Genomic DNA, 16,013 nt, shown 5'->3' with positions numbered 1-16,013 from the left:
GTGGGCCTCGTCTTCCCCTCTCCTTTTCTGTACCCCGTGTTGCGCTTCTCTGAGCAGTTCTGTTTTCCCCGGTTCCTTGCCTTTCTGACGATGCTCAGCGAGGATTTTGGCTGCTGTTAATAAAAATGTTTCTTGTTGCTGCTGGTTGCTTCATGGGTGGAAGCTGGGCGTTGGGGGAGCTGGGTTCTAATCCTGCCTCTTGGAAGACGTCTGGGGCTCTGCTCGAGGGGGGCCGCTTCGTATGTGGGGCCCGTCGCCGTGTCCGCTGGAACTTACTTATTACATTTACAACCCACCTTTGCTCCCAAGGGGCTCAACGTGGAGCACACCATTCTTCCCCCTCTCCTTCTAATCCCCACAACAACCCTGTGAGGTAGGCCAGGCTGAGAGAAAGACAGAGACTGGCCCCCAAGGTCACCCAGTGAGCTTCATGGCCAAGTGGTGATCTGAACCCTTTTCTCTCAGGTACCAGTCCAACACTCTAACCACTACTCCATATTGCCTCATGCAAACAACTGTCAAGGATGCAGGGGGAGGGGGGAACCTGGAAATTAGAGGCTGGTTAGTCCCAGGAAGTGGTGGCCAGCACCTTGGGAACAAAATTAGATAAATGCATGGAGAAGGAGAAGGCTCTGGGTGGAAACTGGCCAGGAAGTCTCTGCTCTTCTGCTCGAATCCTGCTTGCCCGCCTCCCACAGCCACCTGGTTAGCCTCTGCGAGAACAGGATTCCTGCATTGCAGAGGGTTGGACTAGATGACCCGCAGCCTCCCTTCCACTGCAATTCTAGGATTCTGTGTCTAGATGGGTCCCCTTGGGCCGGATCCAGCAGCCAGGTTCTTCTGGGCCAGGCTACAAAAGAGGCATCAAGGCAGCTCCTGGGTTTGGGGGTCTCTGGCAGGGCGGTGACCATGTCCTTCCCCACAAAAGAGGTCAAAGGGGGGGGGGAAATTTGGGAGGCAGAGCGGAAGCAATGGGGTCTTCAGAGCTTTGCAGAGAGAGCAGTAGCTACCTGTGACCCTCTGGCTTTTCTTGCAGACATGATTGCCCAAGTTCAGGGGTCAGCAACCTTTTTCAGCAGAGGGCCGGTCCACCGTCCCTCAGACCATGTGGTGGGCCGGACTATATTTGGTGTGTGTGTGTGTGTGTGTGAACGAATTCCTATGCCCCACAAATAGCCCAGAGATGCATTTTAAATAAAAGCACGCATTCTACTCATGTAAAAACATCCTGACTCCCGGACCGTCCATGGGCCGGATAGAGAAGGCAGTTGGGCCGCATCCGGCCCATGGGCCTTAGGTTGCCTACCCCTGCCCTAGTTTAACACCTTTGGGGGCTTCAGCTCCCAAATCTGGTCCATCTCCTGCTTGGCCCATCGCCTTCAAGCAGCACAGAGTTAAAGGAGGGCAGCCAGAATGAGCTTGTCTAGAAGCCAAGCCTTGTGAGGAGCGCTTGAAGGAGCTGGGTATGTTTGGGCTGGAGAAGAGGAGACTGAGATGAGATATGGGAGCCATCTTCAAATATCTCATGGGTTGTCACATGGAAGAGGGAACAAGCTTGTTTTCTTCTGTAGAGGGTAGGACTCGAACCCATGGCTTCAAGTTACAAGAAGGGAGATTCCGACTCAACATCAGGAAGAACTTACTGATGGAAAGAGCTGTTCAACAGTGGAAAGGACTCCCTTGGGAGGTGGTGGACTCTCCTTCCTTGGAGGTCTTTAAGCAGATGGAATGACCATCTAATCTAGTTTAGATTGCTGCATTGCAGGGGGTTGGACTAGATGAAAGGCACAAATACAGGATGGGTGACACGTGGCTTGAGAGCAGTACATGTGAAAAGGATCTAGGAGTCTTGGTAGACCACAAACTTGACATGAGTCAACAGTGTGATGCAGCAGCTAAAAAAGCCAATGCAATTCTGGGCTGCATCAATAGGAGTATAACGTCTAGATCAAGGGAAGTAATAGTACCACTGTATTCCGCTCTGGTCAGACCTCACCTGGAATACTGTGTCCAGTTCTGGGCACCACAGTTCAAGAAGGATACTGACAAGCTGAAACGTGTCCAGAAGAGGGCAACCAAAATGGTCAAAGGCCTGGAAATGATGCCTTATGAGGAACGGCTTAGGGAGCTGGGTATGTTTAGCCTGGAGAAGAGAAGGTTAAGGGGTGATATGATAGCCATGTTCAAATATAGAAAAGGATGTCATATAGAGGAGGGAGAAAGGTTGTTTTCTGCTGCTCCGGAGAAGCGGACACGGGGCAATGGATTCAAAGTACAAGAAAGAAGATTCCACCTAAACATTAGGAAGAACTTCCTGACAGTGAGAGCTGTTGGACAGTGGAATTTGCTGCCAAGGAGTGTGGTGGAGTCTCCTTCTTTGGAGGTCTTGAAGCGGAGGCTTGACAGCCATCTGTCAGGAATGCTTTGATGGTGTTTCCTGCTTGGCAGGGGGTTGGACTGGATGGCCCTTGTGGTCTCTTCCAACTCTATGATTCTATGATTCTATGACCCTTGGGGGTATCTTCAACTCTATGATTCTTTGAAACTTCCTCCCAGATGCCCATTTTGGGAAACCCACAAGCAGAATTTGAACACAAGAGCCCTCTCCTCTCCTGCCCTTTCCAGCAACTGGCATTCAGGAGCCTTGCTGTCTTGACTGTGGAGACAGAGCAGAGCCATCGTGCCTAGGAGCCACCAAGAGTCCTCTCCTCCTCCCTGAATTTGTCCAATCCTCTTTTAAAGGCATCCGAGCTGGTGGCCATCACTGCCTCCAGTGGCAGTGAGTTCCATAGGTTAACTGCAAGTCCTAGCAGCTCTGGAGGCCTCGCCTTGGTGCCCCACATGCCAAACCCCCCATACACCTCTGCCCCCTAAGCCACTCTTCCTGGCTCCTGCTCCGGGCCCTTAAGCCGTGGGGAGGGAGGGAGGGGGTGGCCCAGCTGCTGGGTGGCTGAGCCAACTTTTCCTGGGAACGTAAACGCCAATTCACCCCTAAAAATAGCTCTTGTCTGGGAGCAGCTGGAGTATTGCAGGGCTGGGGTGACCCCTCTTTCCGCAGACCTTTGAGGGTCCTGCCTGCACCTGGAGGAGGAGGAGGAAAGCTCGTTAGCTCGCTCGTTAGGGCAGGCTCTGGTCCGGGGCCAGGATGGATTTATGAGCTCGGCCTTGGCCCCAGCCCCTTTCCCAGAGACAAACGGACGTGGCTGCCTTCCCTCTCCCCGCCCCCATCTTGAAGCCTGAGCTCATCTTAGCCCCCCAGGCAGACCCTGCCAAATGTGGGGTTTTTCTCCCCCCCCATGCCTCCCATGGGGTTGTTCCAGAAGAAAAGATGGCTCAAAGCTGCCCAGACCCCCTCCTCAAGGACCCAGAGGATCCAGCCCAGTCTTCTTGCAGCCGCAGAAATGCACTCTGCATATGCTCAGAGCCACACTGTGCAAAGGATGCTGTTTTGTTAATAGCTGCCACAGACTGCGTGTGTTTCGGGAGCTGGTGGGGGTGGGGGTTACCTAGGGGGTGCTGAGAGGGAGGGGGCCTGGGAGGTGTTGGAGGGGGAGATTACAGTCAGCTGGTATTACCAGATCAAATTCAACTGGTTTGAATTGGAATCTGAGTAAACGTGCAAATGATTGTGACTGCTATGGATGTGATGGAGTTACCTTCCTTACAACGAGTCATGCAAACCACCATTCTGAATAGGGTTTACTGTAGGGTAGGGGGCCCTGGGGGTGCATTGAGGGAACCTAGGGGGCAGGCCCCTGAAAATATTTGGGACCCACGGCACAAGAAGAAAGACTCAAAAAAGAACAGCTGTCCAAAGCTGCGGCAAGTTGAAAAGGTCTGGGGAGATAAAAGGGTTTTGTCCGTGCCAAACCCCCCAAAATTCAGGAAGGCCTTTCTGGGGGGGGGGGGTCTTTGGCAAGGAAAGGCCTGTCTTCTTGGCTCCAGGCCAGAAAGGGTCTCTGGCTCTGACGATCCCACAGGAAGAGGCAGCCCAGCCCAGCCTTCTGCTCCCAAACCCTGAAGGGCTTTAGCACTCAAAACCAGCCCTGGAAACAGACTGGGGGGGTGGGGGTGGGGAGCCAGTGCCGGTGGCATAGCGGGGGGGGGGCATAAGCTCAGCACTGGAGCACCTGCTCTGCATGTGTGTGGGGAGGGGGTGGACTAGAGGACCTTTAGAGTCCCCTCCACCTCTACAGTTCTAGGATTCCAGAAGAGGCAGCAAGTCTGAGCACACACGGGGGGGGGGGAGCCCCACGCGAGGGCAAGCTGCTTATATAGAACGGTTATAAAATAAGTTTATGAACAAATGCCTGCATCACAGGGGGTTGGACTAGATGACCCCAGGTGTCCCTTCCAACTCTAGGATTCTAGGAAATGCCAGAAGTGGTCTTGCACCAGGTTGCCTCCCTCTGACCCACCTAAGACCTCCTGCATTAGATGAGATGGACATCAGTGAACCCCACAAACAGCTTTTAAGGAGTCCAGAGACCCTCAGGGGGGTCCCTATGTATTCCCCTAACCCCCCCACCTGGTGGGCAGCAAGAAGGGTTAGAGGCTGCCTCTTTCTGGGGGGGTTGCTCCTTCAAATGCAGCCCCAGAGGGCAGAGCAGAGTTTTGAGGGCACCCAGGCTTTTCCACGAGGCAGAAAGCACCCCATGGCACCCTCACCCCTGGGAGAATCATAGAACTGTAAAGTTGGAGGGATCCCCAAGGGTCATCTAGCCCAACCCGCTGAAGTGCAGGAATCTCAGCTAGAGAATCACCTCCCTTCCAAGGGAGTCCGGTCCACTGTCAGTCTTGCTTCGCCGAGAGGAGTCCTGCCCGGGTCATGGCTGTGCCCCCCTGGCGTCAGGACCCATCTGAGCCCACCCACTGGGGGCAAGCAAGGGTGCGACTGCTGCTTCTGCGGAAGGGCGACCTCCAGGCCAGGAGCCCACGTAGAGGGTGCAGCGCATGGGCCACTTCTGCAAGAAAGGAAGGTGAGACGGTGGGGGGGGGGGTGAGGGAGTGAACGAGCGAGAGGAGCCCTGCCACTCTGGTGCAAGAGGCTGGCTCTGTCGGGGCCCTCCTGCTTCTGATCTGGACCAGCCGATCATAATAGGAACAACTGCTTCAAAATTAGTGCTTGAGTTTTCCTCTTCCCTCCCTATTGCTTTTACCTTGCATGCCGTGGTTTTTTTGGGGGGGTGGAGGTTAGCTTGCTGGTAGGGCCTGTCTCATTTCAAATGTATACAGGCCACTCTGGAAGCTATTTTGGCAGAAGAGCAGGGTACAAAGGCCAAAAATGAAGCAAACAAACAAACTTGGGGGAGGAAGGGGCTGAGCCAGCCATGTCCCTGCAGGGGAGGGGGTGATGCCTCCTCCAGGCCCAGGGACCACCACTACCCACCCCTCCAGGGCTTGTCCTGAGGGTGCGGCCAGGGCTTCCCCAAAGGACTCTGGGACTCTGGCTGCTCAATAGATATTCCCACCCGCCCACCCGCCTCGCAGGGCTCCTTGTGAGGAAACTACCCGTGCTTCAACATGTGACTTGGGCTTGCCAGTTCCCTGGCAGATGCTGCCAAAGCAAGCCCCCTCCATTGCCCGTTTGCAGCTGCCAATGCCAGACGCCAAGAGGTGGAGACCAGCCCCCCCTTACCTTCAGTGGGTGCAAGAAGGCTGCTGGGGGCATCCTGGGTGTGAGGGGCCCCTGCTGGAGGGTCTGGCTCAGGTGGGTGATGTAGCTGGTGGCCAGGAGGAGGGTGTCCAGCTTGGAGAGTTTGGTGCCAGGGGGCACAGTGGGCAGCGCCGCCTGCAGGGCGAGGAAAGCCTGGTGGAGGGTCTGCACGCGGCTCCGCTCCCGGGCAGCAATGGGGGCCCTCCTGTGGCCCTGAGGACGAGGAAAGGCAACAGCTTCAGCCCAGCGTGATGCTACCAATGGCCCCCTGCCTGTTGGCCTGCTGGGCTGGCCAGGCCTCTGCTTGCTGGCTGGCCATGCCCACGCCACGCATCCCCCCCCACGCTCTGCAGAACTGGGGGCTTGGCTGAGGGTGCCCTTGTGCTCCTTTTATGTCCCTTTGTCCCAGCTGTTTAGTTGCGATTCCTGCACTGCAATGGGGTGGACTAGATGAGCCTTGGGAGCCCCCTTCCAACCCTACGACTCTAAGCTCCCAACATTTCCAGCCGCATAAGAGCCGGTGTGGCATGGTGGTTAAGAGTGTCCGAATGGGGCCTGGCAGAGACCAGGGTTCGAATCCCCACTCAGCCATGAAGCTGACTGGGTGTGGCCGTGGGTCGGTCAGTCACTTGCTCTCGGCCGGACCTCCCTCGCAGGGTTGCTGTGAGGATAAAATGGGGAGGGGCAGAACCACGGGCGCCACCTGGAGCGCCTTGGAGGGTCGTAGCTCAGTGGCAGAGCGTCTGCTTTCCATGCAGAAGACCCCGGGTTCAATCTCCAAGTAGGCTGGGAGACACTGTTGCTGCGGGTCAGAGTAGGCAATACTGAGCTAGATGGAACCTAGGTAGCTTTCTATGTTCCCTATGCTCTCTGGTGGGATAGAAGTGCAATCAATCAATCAATCAATCGCTGCTTTGTAAGGGTTGGGCCTCAGCGCCATCTCTCAAGCTGCAAACCCCAGCCAGGCTCCTCTGCAATGAGAACAGGGAATCAGCCTGGCCAGCAATCGGGCTGCCAGCATGGCCAGCAATCAAGGCAGGAGCTGTTGCCCAGTGGTCTCTGGTGTGATCCACCACACATCCGCCCAGCCTGGCTCTGCAAGCAGCTCCAGGTGTGGCATGTTGCTTAAGAACAGAGGAACATGAGACGAGCCCTCCTGGATCAGGCCCAGGGGAGCCCACCGAGCCCAGCGGCCAAATACCTCGAAGAACCCAGCATTCTGTTCTCACAGTGGCAACCAGGTGCCCATTGTGGGAAACCCACAAGCAGGATCCGAGCGCAAGAGCAGCCCTCTCCCCTGCTGCGGTTTCCGGCCCGTGGCATTCAGAAGCATTGCTGCCTCCAGCTGTGGACGCAAAGCGGAGCCACCCTGGTTAGCAGCCCTCGACTGCCCTCTCCTCCGCCAAGCGCCCCCTGGCTGCTCCCCTCCTTACCCTCCTTGCAGCTGCGAGTGGCATTTCGTCACCAGGCGGCCGGCTGGCCCCTTTGGCTCTGCTGCCCCGTCTCTGGCTCCTGCTGAGCCCCGCTGGTCCCCTCGGCGGCTGGGACTCCCTCTGGCTGCCTCTGCTGCTCCCACAGCACAGGAGGCAGGCAGCTTTGGGGGCGCAGGGGCCAAGCGCCTTCTCCCCGGTCCCCGCCACGGACTCTGGCTCAGCCATCCCTCCAGCTGCTGCTGCTGCTGCTGGCCCTGATCCTCCTCCTCCTCTGGGGCCAGATGTGCTTTGCCGCTGCGAGGCAGGCGGACTCCAAGCGCCCCTATCCCAGCTGGGAGGAACCAGCACCAGCCCACCCTCCTGCTGGGACAGCTCAGCCAGCTCCACCCAGACCCTCTGCCCCACCCACAGGGGCTCCGAGAACTCAGGCCCACTGCCTCTGTGCCAGCCCTGAGCATGGCAGGAGCACCTGCAGCCCTCCGGGTGGGGCTGGCCATAGAATCATAGAAATGCAGAGTTGGGAGGGACCCCCGAGGGTCATCTAGTCCAACCCCCTGAAATGCTGCGTCTTGCTTTGGGGCAGGCAGGCTCAGCAACACACAGGACACGTAAGAAGAGCTTGCTGGATCAGGCCAGTGGCCCATCTAGTCCAGCATCCTGTTCTCACTGTGGACAACCTGAAGCCCATTATGGGAAACCTGATAGCAGGATTCGAACACAAGAGCAACTCTCCCCTCCTGCGGTCTCCAGCAACTGGGATTCAGAAGCCTCGCTGCCTCTGACTGTGGAGGGAGAGCGGAGCCAACCTGAATTGGTCTAATTCTTTTTAAAGGCTCTGCAGCTTGGGGGCCCCCACTGCCAGCCTGCTGGGGACCCGCCTGGCTTGCTCTACTTAGGGGGCAGGATGGGACCAGCTTCTCCTTTCAGCTCTATCCTTATGCAGATGTGCTTGCAAGTAAATCTCCACAGGATTGCACCCTTCGCCTTGGGGCCTTTTCAGCATTGAAGACAGGCCTGCCTCATGGGCTCAGAAGGCACTCCTGGGAATGTCTCCTAGTCAGGATGGATGGCCATGCTCTGCCTCCACAGTCATAGAATCCTAGAGTTGGAAGAGACCCCAAGGGCCATCCAGTCCAACCCCCTGCCAAGCAGGAAACGCCATCAAAACATTCCTGACAGATGGCTGTCAAGCCTCCGCTTCAAGACCTCCAGAGAAGGAGACTCCACCACACTCAAGGAAGCAAGGCTTCTGGATCCCAGTTCCTGGAGATAACAGGAGGGGAGAATGGTGCGTGTGTTCGAATCCCGCTTGCTGGTTTCCCAGAATAGGCATCTGGTTGTCGGCCACTGTGAGAACAGGATGCTGGAAGAGATGGCCTGATACTTGGGCCTGATCCAGCAGGGTCGTCTTCTGTTCTTCTGAAACCTCCAGGTACAGAGGCAGTCTATCTTGATTCCTAGGCTCTTCAGGGTCTTTGCCGGACCAAATGGGCCACTTCTCCTCTTAAGTCTCTGCTCCCCAGGAGCTTTCGATCGAAAACTGTTGGTGCAGCTGTGCTCCCCGCAGGGAGGGAAGAGAGGGGTGAGTGAGAGAGGAGGGCCAGAGCTGGGACCAGTGCCGGATTTACATATAGGCTAAACAAACACTCTCTTGCCCCCCCCCCCCAAAAAAAATTTAAAGGAAGAAAACTGGATGTACATTTCCAAAATATAAAATAAAAAAAGAAATAAAATAAAACCTACACACAGCCAGAGTGTTTTGTGTTGGCTCCCTAAAATATCCCTGGTTTGCTCCTTTCTATATATAGGGTGCCGACATTCTGCATGGACTGGTTGCATGGCAACATGTGCAAGTGTCTTGAGATACCTAGAAGGTCCATAAATCACCATATAGCATATATTCAACACAAAAAAACAGGGACAATATGTTGTGGACAAAGGACAGCTGGATATATAAAGGGCCCCATTACCTTCAGGAGCTGAGGGCCGCATCAAACTTAAATCCGGCCCTGGCTGGAACCCAGGAGAAGCAGCAGCCGGCGGGTCGGCCCCACGCCACGCGCAGCTGCAATAGTTTTGAAACTGCAAATAAATAAAGGAGGATCGCGCGTGCCACTCTGCAGGCGCAGCATCTCGAAAGCCCCAATTAAGCAGCAGACATCTCCGCTTCAGTCCCGGAGTCCGCTGTCTCTTTAAGATACCCGGGCTTCCGCCCTTCCCAAAGATGGCGCGCGACGCGACGGAGGGACGGGGCTGCCACGTGACGCGTGACGCCTCTCACGCCGGCCGGGCTTGCAGCTGACGTGGGCCGGGAGTCCGCGCATGCCCACTCCGGACCTGAGCGCCGCCGCCGCCGCCGCCGCCACCGAGAGGGTCTGCGGAGGAAGAGGAGGCAGAAGAAGAGCGGGGAGGGGGCGAGCAGAGGAGGGGGAGGCGCGGGCATGAGCTGACCTTTGACCCGCCCGCTCTCCCGCCTCCCCGCCATGGCCCCCCGGCGGCCCCCGGAGCTGTACCGGGCGCCGTTCCCGCTCTACGCCCTGCGCGTGCACCGCGAGGCCGGCCTGGCGCTGATCGCGGGCGGCGGCGGCGCGGCCAAGACGGGCATCAAGAACGGCCTGGTGAGGGGCCGGGAGACCCTTGGCTGCCCCCTTGGCACGGGGGGGGGGGCGAGGGGGAGCAAGGCCTGGAAGACACCCCCCCCAGGGCCCGGGGGGAGAGGGGGAGCCCGGTCCCCCGGAGGGGGGGGAGGAAGGCGCGAAGGGGTTAATCTTCTTCGCAATGGCTGACCTGCCCCCTTCTCCCCCCCCCCCAGCATTTCCTGCAGCTGGACTGGCGAGGAGGGGAGCTGTGCGCCTCGCTGCTCCATGCCCACGACACGGAGACCAGGGCCACCATGACCATGGCGCTGGCCGGGGACCTCATCGCGGCCGGGCAGGACGCCTCCTGCCACATCCTCAGCTTCCGCCTGCAGAAGCCCGCCGGGAAGAAAGCGGAGGCCGGCGCTGAAGGGGCTCCCGACAAAGCAGGTGGGGGCCCCCTGGAGAGAGGGGCAGACCCCTTAGCGAGGAATCAGAGGATGGTAGAGTTGGAAGGGATCCCCAAGGGACATGTAGTCCACCCCCCTGCCACTCAGGAATCACAGCTGAAGAATCCCTGAGGGAAGGCCGTTTGGTCTCTGTTCATAAACCTCCAAGGAAGCAGAGTCCATTCCTACCCTTGGGAAGATCTTTCATCAGAATCTCCTTTCTTGGTTTGGGTTCCCTCCGGAGCAGCGGAAAGCCAGTGGGTGGGGGTGAGGATGGAAAAATGGTAAATGTATGATAAAAATGATATTGTATGATATTGTGAGAATGTATTGGATGGATTGTGTTTTAATCAATAAAGTTTTTTTGATTTTAAAAAAAAGCCAGCTTGCAGCATCCTCCATTGCAATCTTGCTCCATCTTCCATGAGGGAAGGGGCATGGTGGGCAGCGAGTGGGCAGAGTTGCCCACAGCCTTCGATCTCTTCCGTTGCGCCCCCAGGTGCTGGCGACAAGGGCCCCCGGAGGCGCAAGGCCCCCACCCCCGGCGGATCAGGCAGCAACGGCGGCATGCGCAGCGAGACGAGCGAGGTGGCCGTGGAGACGCTGCACTGCGTCCAGACGGACACCAGCCCAGACGCCCTGCAGAAGGCCGTCTGCTTCAACAACGACCACACTCTCCTGGCCACGGGGGGCGTGGACGGCTTCTTGCGCGTCTGGGAGGTAAGGAGAGGGAGCCTGAATGGGTGTTGGGACGGTGGGGAGGGGAAGAGGGGGTACTCTGGTGCCAGGGGGGTAGGGGGACAGTGGTGCCACATATCTCATTTTGTCTGCAGTTTCCCAGCATGAAGAAATCCCTGGAGTTCCAGGCCCACAACGGGGAGATTGAGGACATAGCGCTCAGCCCAGACAACAAGGTGAGGGGATGCCGGTCTGGTCCCTGGGGGTCTGTTAGGGGAGCACCCGAGACCCCAGTCCTGGTGGTCCTTGGAATAGTCACTCGCTTGCAGAGGGAAGAGGCGCCTTCGCTGTCTGGCTTCAGAGACCAGGACTTTGTTGAGCAGGAGAAGATGGGTGATGCCAAGGCAGGTGCCCTTGGGGTGTCCATGGGGGTAGAGCAGGGGTCGGTTCCTCCAGGGCTGATCGCGCGGTGGGCCGGAAGCGGGGGAGCGTGCGCCCACACACGTGTGCACATGCTATTTCTGGTGCTCCGCCGACCCGGAAGTGGGCAGCCATGCCGGTAAGAGCGGGTGGTGGCAGCGGATGGTGGGGGTCACCATGGGCTGGAGAACTGAGTCCCTCAGGCCGTATCCAGCCCACGAGCCTTAGTTTGGGGACCCCTGGGTTAGGGGGGTGCTCCTCTTGTGACTGTAGAGGAGTCTCCAGCATATTACTTCCTGGAGCAAGGGAGGGGGCTCCAGAGACCCCAGAAAGGCAAGTTGAGCAGAGGATTTGACAAGTTTATGGAGAAAAGGGCTGTTTATGGCTCCTGGCTGTGCTGTCCCCCACCCCACCCCCCTCCGTTGCAGCCACCATTGCTTCATAATGCCAGTTGCTGGAAACTGCAGCAGGGTGGAGACATCTTGCGCTCAGATCCTGCTTGCTGGGTTCCCATGGGGGCATCTGATCGGCCGCTATGAGAACAGGATGCAACCCCATATCTAGCAGCCAGGCTCTTCATACGTCAAGGAAATGAAGTGCAATTTTTATTTTGGTTGGGGGGGGGCTTTGCATCCTTGTCTCTCCTTGTCTCTCAGCCCAGGGGCTCAAGCAAACGGCACCCTTTTAAAAGTGGGGCAGGCAGTGGGGCTGCGCCGGACAGCCAGGCCCAGGGAGCAAAAAGAGCACATGGTTCTGAGCCGACGTGGTTTCCCCCCCCCCCCCCGGGTCACTAGGCCTTTTCCAGCCCTTCCTTGAGGCCATTTGGCTTCTTGGAAAATGCTCCCCCTGGGCAGCGTGCTGTGAATGCGGGCCAAAGTCCCTGCTTGTGGAAATGAAGCACTCCGTTCCAGTCCAGACCATTCAAGCCTCCTTAGGCTGGGTGCAGAAGGGAGGCAAGGCAGGAAGGAAGCAGCCATCCCTCTGCCTTCCTTCCTTCTTCCTCCAGCAATGAAAGCCACGGACCCAGGAGGGCCTCCCTCCCCTGAGCAAACCCCGGTGGGCTTCTTGACGAGGGCTGGGGGTTGCGGGAGGGGTGTGTGTGTTTCTGGGGTCCCTCATCCTCCCTCTTGCTCCTCCGCAGGTGGTGACGGTGGGCCGGGACTTCCAGTGCTGCGTCTGGCAGAGGGACCAGATGGTGACGGGGCTACACTGGAACGAGAACCTCCCGGGCATCCCGGAAAAGGCCTACCGCTACCAGGCCTGCAGGTAACGCCTGGGCAGATGGGCAGGCGGGGCCCCTGCATGGACTGCCCGTCCCCTGACGCCTCCTCCCCCTTCTGGCACAGGTTCGGGACGGTGGAGGACCAAGCTCAGGCGCTGCGGCTGTACACGGTGCAGATCCCCTACAAGCGGGAGCGGCGCCCGCCTCCCTGCTACATCACCAAGTGGGACGGGCACAGCTTCCTCCCTCTGCTCACCAGGCCCTGCGGCAATGAGGTCATCTCCTGCCTCTCCGTCAGGTAGAACAAGGCCTCTCTTGCTTTCCTCCTTCTGGAGCCTGCAGGGGTCCTCCCGGCATTGAGGGGCTCCAACTCCCCTTGTCCCTGACCATTGGCCAGGTTGGGGGTTGGAAGAGGGCCTTAGTTGAGATTCCTGCCTTGCAGGGGGTTGGGCCAGGTGACTCTCGGGGTCCCTTCCAACTCTGCAATTCCATGAGAGGCCCATTGGAAGTGCTCAGGGAGGGAGGGAGGGAGGCTGCCTTTCTTAGGAATCCTACAATCATAGAACTAGGATTGGAAGGGTCCCCAGGGGCCATCTAGTCCAACCCCCTGCAAGGCAGGAACCGCAGCTAAAGGGTCCTTGATGGCTGGTCATCTGACCTCTGCGTAAACGCCTCCGGTGAAGAATTCTTCGTGTGCTCTGGGGGTGAGATTCGTCTGACCTTGAAAGGGCTCTCTGTATATATTCTAAAGAACTTTTGACATACTGAGCGATTGCTGTTAGGCAGACAGAAGCGCAACCCAAGAAGCCGTTGCACAATCTAGCCTAACAGGCCTGGTGTCAGTGTCCTTGCGACATTGCAATCACCCACAACCCACTCTTGCTGTAGGTTAAAGGGAGTGACGGGGTGAGCTCCTGTTGCTCGGTCCCTGCTCCTGCCAACCTAGCAGTTTGAAAGCACATCAAAGTGCAAGTAGATAAATAGGTTCTGCTCTGGCGGGAAGGGAAACGGCGTTTCTGTGTGCTGCTCTGGTTTCGCCAGAAGCGGCTTAGTCATGCTGGCCACATGACCCGGAAGCTGTACGCCGGCTCCCTCGGCCAGTAACGCGAGATGAGCGCCACAACCCCAGAGTCGTCCGCAACTGGACCTAATGGTCAGGGGTCCCTTTACCTTAAAGGGAGTTTATTTTATCTGCCTCCGGATCACACAGACAAAGAGCACCTGTCTGAAAACGCCAGAACAATTTGTCCTGCACGATCTTCTCCCCATCGAGGTCCAGCTTCTGTTTTTGCATTTGCAGTGACTCTTGCCTCCCCCTGACATAAGATTTCCGAAGATGTGGTGCCATTGCTCCTGCTCTCCTGTTTTGTGATGGGGGAAGGAGAGTGTTTTATGCTTCATTTGTATTTTCTCTGCAATGGAAGTGATATGTTTCATATAACATATATTTTGGGGTGGGGTCCCCCACAAACCTGCATGCCTTGTTTCTGAAGCTGACAGCTGTCTGTCTGTGCTTGCAGTGACACGGGCACATTCCTGGGGCTGGGCACCGTCACGGGCTCCGTGGCCATCCTCGTGGCCTTCTCCTTGCAGGTAGGCAACTTCCCGCTCCTCCTGGGCAGGTCCTGGGGCTGGAGTCGAGCTGGGAGGGATCCACCTTGCGGAGCTGGTCTCAAAAAAGAAAAGCCCCCCTAAGCCGGCTGGGCAGGGGTGGGGCTGAGCCGGAGGACAGGCACATTGCAGGCCTGGCCAGCTTCTTCCCTCCAAGGGGTGGGGGCCTAAATGGCATCAGGGAACAAGTGCTGATCCTGAGAGCCCCATCGCTGTTCCACCCCCCCCCCCAAATTCCCTCTCTGGAAGACCTTCACGCGATGCATTGTTAAACTGGGGAACTCCCTGCCACTGGAGACTGCGAGGGCCACCAACTTAGATGGCTTTAAAAGAGGATGAGACAAATTCATGGAGGAGGAGGGGGCTGTCAATGGTTTTATTGTGGTTTTATAATTGTGGCTGGGGCAACCTAGATAGGTGGCACAGAAATTTATTATTATTATTAGCCGAAATTGCTGTGCTCTGCCTTCCCAGCTGGTTCAGTGCTTCTGAATCTGTTTCTGGAAACTGCAGGAGGGGAGAGGGTAGCTCTCGCACTCAGATCCTCTTGCGTGGGGAATATGCTGGGGAATATGGTTGGCGACAGTGAGAACAAGATGCGGGGCGTGGCGGGCCCTTGGCCTGACCCAGCCGGCTCCTCTTCTCTCCCCCAGAGGCTGTACTACGTGCGAGAGGCGCATGGCATTGTGGTGACGGCGTTGGCTTTCCTGCCAGACACCCCTGACCTGCTCCAGGACAACGAGGCGGCGCTGCTCAGTGTGGCCGTGGATAGCCGCTGCCGCCTGCACCGCATCCCTTGCCGACGTAGGTCAGGGGGTGGGGAGGCAGCGGTGGAGACCCTGCCCTACCAGCAGTGGGGCTTGGGGGGCCTCTTCTCCCCTGCTTTGCTCAGTCGTCTCCCCTCTCTCCTTGCAGGGAGCTTCCCGGTGTGGCTGCTGCTGCTCTTGTGTGCCGGACTCATCGTGGCTTCGGTCCTGCTGCTCCAGCTGGCCTTCCCCGGCTTCCTCTAGGCCTCAGCTCTGCCCTTCCTCACCCCACAGACTGCAGAAGGCCCTGGGGTCCAGGGCAAAGGCTGCCCCCTCAGAGCCTGTGGACAGGTGTGCTTGGCTGAGCCGGGTGTTCCCTGAGCCAGGGGGGCAGAACCCCCCACAAATGAAGTCTTGCGGTGGGGCATGAACTCTTTCTCTCTCACACCCACACCCACGCACCCCGTGCTGGTGACTACGGGGTGGGGTGGCCCGACTCCTCCGTTTTGGACTGCCACGTTGAAACATTCCAGCCTTGGCTGCGTTGGGCAAGCGAGGCCCCTCCCAGCCCCACGACGGGGGTCTTGCAAGTTGCCATTAAACATGATGGAGCAGCAGCTCTCCTGCCTGCCTGCCTGCCTCGTCTGTCCCCTCCTGGCAGGGCAGGGCTGGAGCACCCAGCAGGGGCGCCAGGAGTGGGGCTGGCCAGGGGGCTGTGGAGGTGGACTGCCACGTGGGACTCCTTTCCCCGTCTGATAGCCTGGCAGCCCCCACCTGGCCTTGTGCGGAGGGGAGCAGGGGAGGCTTGTGTCTTTTGTGGGCTTTTTAGGGGCTGCATGTGCCATCAAGCTGCGGAAATGCTGATCAGAACTCAGATTCTTGCCTCGCAGCGGGTTGGACTTAGATGACCCTTGGGTTCCCTTCCACAACTTAGGAGATGACCCAACTCAACCACTCAAATCCCCCTAAGCTGTAAACTGACCTCCTTCCTCTTGCTCAACCCCAGGATCTGCTTTCCCTCCGTGTAACTCTAAACCCCTCTCTTCCTGCGGCTAAGGGGATCCTTTGCTCCACCATGTGCAAAGCCTGTCAGGAATCTCTCTGCTGCTGGGCTCCTCCAGCTTCCCAGGGAGCTCACATTTCTGCAGATCAGCGGTGAGGATCCTGCCTGCCTGCTGACGCCATCGGCTCCCAGTTGCCTTGTCCGAAATGATGCCAGCCC

General features: G+C 57.9%; 2 protein-coding genes across 2 annotated transcripts; one reads left to right on the top strand and one right to left on the bottom strand.

Moving 5' to 3' along the window:
• Window positions 1-4,826: 4,826 nt before the first annotated feature.
• TCF23 (transcription factor 23) lies at window positions 4,827-7,314 on the bottom strand. The gene is made up of 3 exons (XM_033145499.1): window positions 7,090-7,314; window positions 5,639-5,869; window positions 4,827-4,964 (listed from the first exon to the last, which is right to left on the bottom strand). The coding sequence occupies exons 1-3, from the start codon at window positions 7,312-7,314 to the stop codon at window positions 4,827-4,829; spliced, it is 594 nt and encodes a 197-aa protein (XP_033001390.1).
• A 2,240-nt stretch (window positions 7,315-9,554) lies between these two features.
• PREB (prolactin regulatory element binding) lies at window positions 9,555-15,405 on the top strand. The gene is made up of 9 exons (XM_033145278.1): window positions 9,555-9,707; window positions 9,902-10,115; window positions 10,614-10,834; window positions 10,948-11,028; window positions 12,354-12,478; window positions 12,559-12,732; window positions 13,955-14,027; window positions 14,699-14,849; window positions 14,961-15,405. Exons 1-9 carry the CDS (start codon window positions 9,573-9,575, stop codon window positions 15,053-15,055), a joined length of 1,269 nt encoding a protein of 422 aa, XP_033001169.1. The 5' UTR covers window positions 9,555-9,572; the 3' UTR covers window positions 15,056-15,405.
• Window positions 15,406-16,013: the final 608 nt, after the last annotated feature.

The sequence above is a fragment of the Lacerta agilis genome, chromosome 3, assembly GCF_009819535.1.
Source record: "Lacerta agilis isolate rLacAgi1 chromosome 3, rLacAgi1.pri, whole genome shotgun sequence".
Lineage (NCBI taxonomy): Eukaryota > Metazoa > Chordata > Lepidosauria > Squamata > Lacertidae > Lacerta > Lacerta agilis.
This window is presented reverse-complemented; position numbering and strand designations above follow the sequence as displayed.

Excerpts from the sequence above, each read along its gene's own strand:
- TCF23 (XM_033145499.1), bottom strand. The coding sequence starts at position 7,314 with ATGGCTGAGCCAGAGTCCGTGGCGGGGACCGGGGAGAAGGCGCTTGGC. Across the intron at positions 5,870-7,089 it reads CACTCGCAGCTGCAAGGAGG|GGCCACAGGAGGGCCCCCAT; the intron begins GTAAGGAGGGGA and ends CCTCGTCCTCAG. Across the intron at positions 4,965-5,638 it reads CCTTCTTGCACCCACTGAAG|AAGTGGCCCATGCGCTGCAC; the intron begins GTAAGGGGGGGC and ends CCTTTCTTGCAG.
- PREB (XM_033145278.1), top strand. The coding sequence starts at position 9,573 with ATGGCCCCCCGGCGGCCCCCGGAGCTGTACCGGGCGCCGTTCCCGCTC. Across the intron at positions 10,116-10,613 it reads AGGGGCTCCCGACAAAGCAG|GTGCTGGCGACAAGGGCCCC; the intron begins GTGGGGGCCCCC and ends TTGCGCCCCCAG. Across the intron at positions 11,029-12,353 it reads CGCTCAGCCCAGACAACAAG|GTGGTGACGGTGGGCCGGGA; the intron begins GTGAGGGGATGC and ends GCTCCTCCGCAG.